General features: G+C 37.8%; 1 protein-coding gene across 1 annotated transcript; it reads left to right on the forward strand.

The window, feature by feature from the left end:
* The first annotated feature begins 2,766 nt into the window (after positions 1-2,766).
* Positions 2,767-5,745, forward strand: LOC121961368 (zinc finger protein RFP-like). Its single transcript, XM_042511325.2, has 2 exons — positions 2,767-2,897; positions 3,041-5,745. The coding sequence occupies exon 2, from the start codon at positions 3,043-3,045 to the stop codon at positions 4,675-4,677; it is 1,635 nt and encodes a 544-aa protein (XP_042367259.2). The 5' UTR covers positions 2,767-2,897; positions 3,041-3,042; the 3' UTR covers positions 4,678-5,745.
* Positions 5,746-8,897: the final 3,152 nt, after the last annotated feature.

Below are 8,897 nucleotides of genomic sequence, written 5' to 3' on the forward strand. Positions count from 1 at the left end.
AAAGGGTCACAATGAGGAGTGACAGAGAAGGAAATGGAGCTGCTACCCTGAAAACCACAAGATAGGCTGAATACCACCATGCCATTAACAACATAACCTTGGTTACAATGTAACCACATTGCCCCTGAAGAATTTCTCAATGAGGCGTACATGGATACACAAGGATAAAGAAAGGAAGAGAGCAACGGACTGCAGTGAACAAAACTTCAGTGTGCAGTCATTTTTTCAGGGCCAATGTGTACGTAAATCAATCTGTTTCTATTTGTGGAAAAAGAAAAGAAAAGCGAGGAGAAACTCTTTGAAAAAATTAACTCCTGATTGTATTTTCGTGACATTAAAGTCAATAATATCATTTAAACAAAGTAGCTGAAAGGTCCCTGTCCACTTATCACAGCAAGAGATTTCCTCTTGAACCAAAACAGACTCGTCACTATGCATTTGCCCCTTTTTCCACCTCAGTAATTCAATAAGCTTGGAAGCTATTAGGAGTAGATGGTGGCTGCAGGGGAAGGAACTCTGCAATGGCTACCTGGACTGGCAACAATCAGTCTACCAAAACAACATTACTGAGCAAACGATGTCATTCATTAGGTCAAGTTTTCCTAGTATGCATCATCCAACCAGAACATGAAACACAATATCATCATTCTGCGGATAGGGATTTGGAGCCTGTCCGCTTCCATTTCTTCATATTTGCATAGGTGACACATGGTAGAACAAACAGAAATGTGGTTTTCCCAAAAGCCAGCTCATTTCTATGCCCAGCCAGTGCCTCTGTGTCCACTCTCATTCTGCTGCAGTTAGTTAGTGTCCCGCTAAGCCCTGTAATGCTTTCTCCCACAGGGGGTTAGGAGCAGAGCATGACTGAGCATGCACGTCAAACACAAACAAGGAGAAAGCAAACATAACGTACACTGGTGTGTGTGTGAGTGACAAAGAGAAAAAGAGGTCTGTGTGTAAAAATAGAGACAAAAAAGACGTGCACAATACAGCAGGGTCATGCATCCATTCATTTCAATTTCACTTTATGTTTGCCAAGTTTTAACATCAGTTTCATGGAATTGCGCCTGTCTCGTTAGGTACACAGCTGAGTGTTTGTCCTGTGGGGAAATTTTGCACAGAAAAAAATGAGAATTGATGAATGTGTGAAAAAGTATATAAAATGCAATAAATGTCTTGCTATATTTTTTTTTCTGTTCAGATCCCCTAACCATTCCAACTGACATATTTCCAAGGATTTTTTCAAAAACATCCGTCGATTGGAATAATTGGGAAATACTATTCTCAATCTCAGGATGTTTTAAATGTACTATTTTTCTGAAGATACTGAGAAATTAAGGATATTTTCTGCATTCAGAGCAGCACTGTTTTAAAGCAGTTTATATGATTTGTTAGCATAGTTAAATGAGTAGCTTTATGAGACCCAGGTTCAGCTCCCAGGAGTTCCCTGTAAAAGTGCAATGGAGCAAAGTTTGAGCCACTCCTCTCCTGCTTGTTGTGCCTGACCTCTTGTGGTCAGACTCACCTGGAGGCCACAATACAGACTGGCCTCCCCTAAGAAAGCACAGCTGTAGTTTGCAATTATAAAGCAATGACAAAGGCGGTGGTATCTACGGCACGCTTCAGGTGGATGATACAAAATGTAAAAAGAGATATCAAAGAATCTTATCAAGAAATAGAGAACTTTCAGACCGTGTTGTTGTGTGCTGGGTTTGGAAAAGACGGTGCATTAATCTTAGACCAGAGAATCTCTTGGACATGAACCAAAACCCTTTTATAGAAGTGAAGCAGGAAATTGCCATAATATAAGACAAACACCAAAAGCAATGGAAACTTGTGCTTGTGAATGAAGTCAAAAGAGTTAAATTGGACCAGAAGTGCCTGGCAGGGGAGGAGTCCTGACCGGTTGACACCAACATGCTGGAGAGGGGACTTCATGGGGAGACTGATGGACACGTCTTTAAAGGGGGGTTTGCTTTGATATTTTGCATGCTTTTGCTAAAACTTGCTACTTTTCAGATAAGAAAGAGATATAGTTAAACTCTATGCTTTGTTTTTTTGTTGAAGATGAAATAAATTAAAGCTAAATATACAAATGTCAAGGAAAAAGCCCAGAATGACACCCCAAAATAATACCATTTATGTTTTATGCTTTGAGGGCTGTGGGATCAAAAATTGCAGTTTGAATGAGTTTCAGTGGCACAGTATGAATGTAACAACTTTGTTTACACAATGTATTTTAGACTTATTGTAGGAGCTGAGCTGGAAATTACAGGATGAAACAAAAATACACACTCTTGTCAAAATGTATGCAATGTGCTGTATGCACAGCCAAAATTCTCAAAAATGAAGAATGCAAAGTGTGTAAAATGCACCAAACAGTTCCTAAAGGGTTAATACTTCTATGTAGATGAATTATATCTTTAGAGATTGCCAAGTCAAATTTCAGTTCCAAATTAGCAATGAGCAAAATGAGCAAATCAGCCACAAGATAAATTAAATATTATTAGTAATATTTTGGCAATAAAAAATGGTACGAGTTTTTTTAACTTTACAAATTAATACTATAGTGATGTGGATGGAGTCGAAAGAGTTAAATGTTACCAGGAAGTGTGGGGCATATTGGCAAATCCCACAGCCGCTAGCGAAGAAACGACCCGCCCTTCTCTCTCTCTGATTGGCTGGCACTCATTATCTTCTTTGCTCGGATTGGTTAGAGTTGGTGTTCATTGTCAGAATGAGCCAATCAGAGGTAGAGTAAGGCGGGCTTTTCTTTCGCTTTCCTGACGTCAACATGCAGAAACGAAACTAAATGAGGGAACTTAAGGACATGTTTTGAAAGTGGAGTTTGCTTCGATATTTCGGCGCAGCAACCTTAAAAACGTGCTATTTTACAGGTAAGAAAGATAATATAGTTCAGCCGCTCCATTTATGTTTCTTGTCGAAGATTTGATATATTTTAAAGCTAATATATACAGATGATTCAGTTGAATGTATGAGTTGTAAATGCATTTTTTTTTTAAATTATTCGTTTCACCAGATATGGCAACCTGCAGCAGTCTGCTGTCAGAGGAGAAGTTCCTTTGTTCGGTCTGTCTGGACGTTTTCACTGAGCCAGTCTCAACACCATGTGGACACAACTTCTGCAGTTTGTGTATCCATCACTACTGGGACAGCAGGGACATTTACCAGTGTCCATTATGCAAAACTACATTTTCTCCAAAACCTGAACTGAAAGTAAACACTGTCGTGTTTGAGTTAGTTGCTGAGTTTAAGATGTTAACTCAAGGTAAAGCTTCAACTCCAGATCCACCACTTCCTGTAACAACAGACGTTCTTTGTGATATCTGTCAGAATTTACAGGAAAAAAAAGCTGTTAAATCCTGTCTGACGTGTCTAGCATCTTTCTGTGAGGTGCACCTCGAGCCACATCACAGAGTTGCTTCTTTTAAGAGCCACACATTAACAGACCCTGTGAATAATCTTGAGGACAGAATGTGCAGGAACCACAACAAGTTAACAGAACTGTACTGCAGGACTGACCAGGCCTGTATTTGTGTCTTGTGCTTCAAAACTGATCACAAGAGTCACAATGTCATCCCGCTTGAGGAAGAATATGAAGCAGTGATGGCCAAAACAGATGAGACGATGGCAAATATCCAAAAGATGATACAGTCACGGTCTGAGAAGATAACTGAGATTGAAAACTCACTTGACATCAGCCAGAGAGAAGCTGAGGAGGAGAAAGAAGCCAGTGTGCAGGTCTTCACTGACCTGATCAGCTCCATCCAGAGATGCCAGGCCGAGCTCATCGCGGTGATCGAGGAGAGGCATAGAGCAACAGAGCAAAAGGCCGAAGGTCTACTTACAGAACTGAGGATAGAGGTCGCTGAGCTGGAGAGCAGAAGCAGCCAGCTGAAGCAGCTGTCGGAGTCTGAGGATCACCATCATTTCCTCCAGAGCTTCCCGACGCTGTGCTCTCCTTTAAACAAAGACTGGACCAACGTTAGCGTTCACAGCGATCTGTCTTTTGAGGCAGTGAGAGGTGCTGTGAGTCCGCTGAAAGAAAAAGTTGATGAAATAATGGAGAAGTTTCCTGAGATTAAAATGAAGAGAATGAGAGAACATGCAGTGGACTTGACTTTTGACCCTGAAACAGCAAATTACTCACTTGTCATAAGCCAAAATGGAAAACGCGTGGTCTGTGCAGGCACAGTGCAGCATCTTCCCGACAATCCAAAGAGATTTGAAATTTGTCCAGAAGTTTTGGCAAAGGAGGGCTTCAGAACAGGGAAGTTTTACTATGAAGTTCAAGTGAAAGGAAAGATTGAGTGGTTTCTTGGAGTGGTCAGAGAGTCTGTTAAGAGAAAACAGGACACAGCTTTGTCAGTTGAAAATGGTTACTGGGCCATTGGGCTTGATGAGGGTATATACTGTGCATACGCAACACCAAGAGAACAAATCACATTCAAGGAAGAGCTTGAGAAGGTGGGCATCTTTGTGGACTACAATGAGGGAATAGTTTCTTTCTATGATGTGAATTCTAAAGCACATATGTATTCTTTCACTGGCTGCCACTTTACAGAGAAAATCTATCCATACTTCTACCTTGAATTTTATATGGATGGAGCAAACTCTGCCCCTCTCATCATTACCTCTGTACCTCAAACACACTGAGTTTGTTGCTTCTGTAAAGGTCCAAGTGTGTGAGATTTAGGAGGATTTAGTGACATCTAGTTGTGAGGATTGCAAATTGCACCCAGCTTAAACTATTGGTCAGAATTTCCTTTAGTATTCATCACTCAGGCAGTTTTTACCGAGATCCGAATTATCCACAGAGGTCTCTTCCTTTCCAAAACAAACAGACCAGGTGACTAAAACCAGTAAAAACACTGAAAAAAACAGCTCCGCGTTTAAAAAAGTCATTGTTTTTCTTCATTGTGTATGAGACAGGCTGTTAGCCACGCACCTGCTAATGTCTGCTCACATAATTTCTTTGATTACTTAAGATCCAGATGTTCACAAGGTTTTAAACGTGAACAGAATTATCTGCAGCGGCCTCTCCTTCTCCAAAACAAACAAGCGAAGTGATTTAATGCAGAAAACTATAGCGGATAATGCCCAAAATGCGAATGCCAAAAATGCAAATGCCCTTATTGAACCCTTGATTTTTATTTTTCTGTTTTAGACTACTGTAGAAATGTTGTTGTTGCACATTTATGACATGCTATTAGCTTGTTTACAATATTATGTGAATGCCACTGACACACTGAAAGTTTTGGGGAGCCCGTTCAAACTTAAAGACTTTGTCCTCTGCAATGTTAAAATTGTTTTCTCTCAGTGGATGGATATATAAAATAAGCGTCATTGTGTTCCTGTTCTACAGTGTATTTTTCTGTAATTATGAGAATGTAAACTAATGTTGCACAGTTTTATTGTCAGATCCTGTTGTATGATAATGGAGGATACTAGAGGAGGATTACTTCGTCATGACGTTCTGTTATTTTCATGCATATTTTGATACAGTTATATTACATTCCTACAGAATCAAGCCAGACATGTTTTTCCTTTTGAATCAAGACCTACTTTTATACAATGTGATTTTTCTGTCAGAGATGCACAAAATGTGACTGTGCTGGGAAGAAAAGACTAGTTTGTATATTTTCTTGATTTTTGCTGGTTTGTTGTAATTCACAGTTTGTGTGTTTGGGATTTGGGGCTGAATAAAGAGCATTTCTAGTGTGATTTTGTTGTGTGATTTTTACCTAAAAGCTCTGTCACAATATTATTGTAAACACGTAGTTGTAAAGCATTTGACAAGTTCCCACACTCATGAAAAACCAGGAAAAGTTTTCACAGTCACATTTTCCATGCCTGAAAAAGTTATGGAGTTAATAAAAATCATTGATTGTTTTGAAAAGTAATGGAATTTTGCTGTGAATAATCATCCTTATAATCTTACATGAGGATAAATGTATTTTCTGTGACTGACGACTCAACATAATGTGGTTTTAATGTACATCAATGTGTGACATTTTTTTTTACCATCATGTACATTCATCATTTCCCCCCCAGTGCTCAGTCTCACTTTATGTGTGCCAACTAGCTAAAATTATGTTTAAATAGAGTGTCAATCTGATATATTCTAAAAGTTTGGCAAGAAAAAAACTACTTTGGGTCCTTGAAAAGCCATGAAAAAGTTTATTAATTTTGTCCATGAAAATATGTGGGACTCTGATTTGAACAACTCTATCACCAACATACTGCCATACAAAAATACACTATTATTTTTGAAGGAGGAATTAACAAACTTTGAAAATACCTCTGCTATTGACCTTTATGGTGCTTGTATACATTTCACAATTAGTGGGATTACAGTTTAACAGCATTAATGACCAACACACTCTGAGCAGTTTGCAGGTTTTGTGTTTTGCACAAAAGTCAAGGAGTTTAAACTTGTGATATTAAGGTCACCTAAACTATATCTAACCACAATGCCGCCAGTATAAACCAGTCTCAGAGAGCCCTGGCTCCTTGCAGTATTAACAAATTAGGTGTGTGACGCTACTCGCAGAGTAGAATAAATGCTTTGTGAGATTCGCAAGTCAATCAATAGTTGTCTGCCCACTGCATTCACTCCTGACTCCTGCCGATGTTTGCCTGCCCCCACACTGATTTCTGTGTGTGTGTGTGTGCATGCTCACATTATCCTCAAGTGTGATGCGTGGGCCGATGTTCTTAAGCACCACTGATGGAGCTCATCCATAACTGTGACTAAAACCTGGTGTGTTTCATTGTATTTGGATTTCATTAATGGGACACGAGCCCATTTTTCCCTCAGTGACAAATATCTTGTGATATTTTTCTGAGCAGGTTACTACTGAATCCTTTGATGCAGCATGAAATGAGTGAGAGAGGTACAGATGCAGACATCAGCAGTGCGCCACAGAGAATGGAAATCAAACACCTAGAAGTTGGAGATATTGGTGTGGATGTACAGTAGATGTTTTATATTGTGTGAATTCAAAATGACATTAATACACTTCTTGTTTTGTCAGAGTATATTCCTTTTACGCTCACACACAAATGAGGAAATTCAAACAAATATCCTGCATATTAAGTTTGAGACATACCTCTCATCTTCCGGTGATGTGTCTGTGAAAACAAATAAGAGACATTAGTATTTGAGACCTAATAACACCTGAATACTTAATATTGAAATTTTAACACCACGGAATTAAAAAAATTGAAATATTCTATTTTTAAAACCATGTACCTGAATTAATTTTCTTTTTGGTAATTCACCTCTTTGAAATCAAAATATGACATTTCTTAATTTGCTATTTCAGATCCAGAAATTTGAATTTGAGAATTACAAACAAAACACACACACATACACACACACACAAAAAAAACGACAGAAAAGAAGGTCAAAATATTTGAAATTTCTGGACTTGAAGTTTTTAGACTTAAATCTGAGCAACCGGATTTTATTTTATTTTATTTTTTTGAAATTATAAAACTTAAATGTTTGGATCTGGATTTGTGAACACTAAAAGAAAAACAAAATCAAATTCAGAATTTAAAACTGCATATCCAGATATTTCAGATTTTAATATCAAAGAATACAAATACTTCAAATTTAAATATGTCTCTCATGTGCCTCCCTGTACTCATTAAAAACAGATTAGGGTCAGCTTTGTTATTAAGTGACAGACTAAAGCAGACTGGTTTATGTTTACTGTGAGGTTGATGTCAAATATGAGTGTACATGCTCTACGATAGAAATAAAAAAAGGACAATTTGTGACCTGAAAGAACACCAGGAGAGGGCAGTGAATATTAAAAGAAAAAAGTGTTCAATCCTGATGCTGTCTATGGATTCAAAGTGTAAAGATGCTGTAGGCCTTAAGCCAGGTCACAATCAGTGATGACACAGCGGGTGTTTTGCCTTCAGCAGCCTTTGAGAAATGCCTGCCGTGACTTCACTGATTGGGATACTGTAGGAAGGCAACCTACTTAAAAGTTTTTCTTTTTTTTTTTTTTTTGGGATGCAGTTTGAAAAAAAAGTGTTCAGTCCTCTTAAAAGGGTGTATGATTATTTTTTTAAAAATGTAATATTTTTCTTAAACTACTCATTTTAGATTTTTCTCGCCATTGGTGTGGATATCCCATCACACCTAAGCTTCAGTGGTGGAAAAAGTAAGCAGCAAAAACATATCATGTGAATACTACTTGTACATTACAAACAATAGTCCTGCATTTTTTTTTGCTGAACCACATTCTCTGCTTAATTTTAAACATATTACCCCTACATTTACCCTTTATTTACCCCTATGTATTTGTATACCTTGCTGATTGTACTGAAAATGAAATTACATAATATTATTTATTTATATATATATTATATTACCTATTTCTTTTCCGTAATATATATATATATATATATATATATATATATATATATATATACACACACACACACACACATATATATACATATATATGGGTTTAAAAGGCATGCTTTCTTTTTTAAAAAAAAAATGTCCAAAATCATACCATTTATCTTAGCCAACTGTGTAATATGGATGGAAGGCACATCCCAGCAACTCCCCTTCTCTGATAAATACAGTACAGTCCCCAAATTAAACTCGTGCACATGCGGCTGAGTTATTTAAATATTAATATTTCACAGGAAATGATCGGCAATAGGCTATTGGAACCTGTAACTGTCACAACGGGCACTTTATTCAGCCACAGCCCGAGAAAATATATTAACAAATGAACAAAAAAAGTATCATAGTCTGCGTAATATTTTTTTCCCAACACATTAAACACCTATGTTATATAAGCGCGCGGCTGAGAGGCTCATTGGTTGGCGGAGAGCTGTGTTACTGC

Source organism: Plectropomus leopardus, chromosome 22 (assembly GCF_026936395.1).
Source record: "Plectropomus leopardus strain MGB_pleo_1.0 chromosome 22, ASM2693639v1, whole genome shotgun sequence".
NCBI classification, from domain to species: domain Eukaryota; kingdom Metazoa; phylum Chordata; class Actinopteri; order Perciformes; family Serranidae; genus Plectropomus; species Plectropomus leopardus.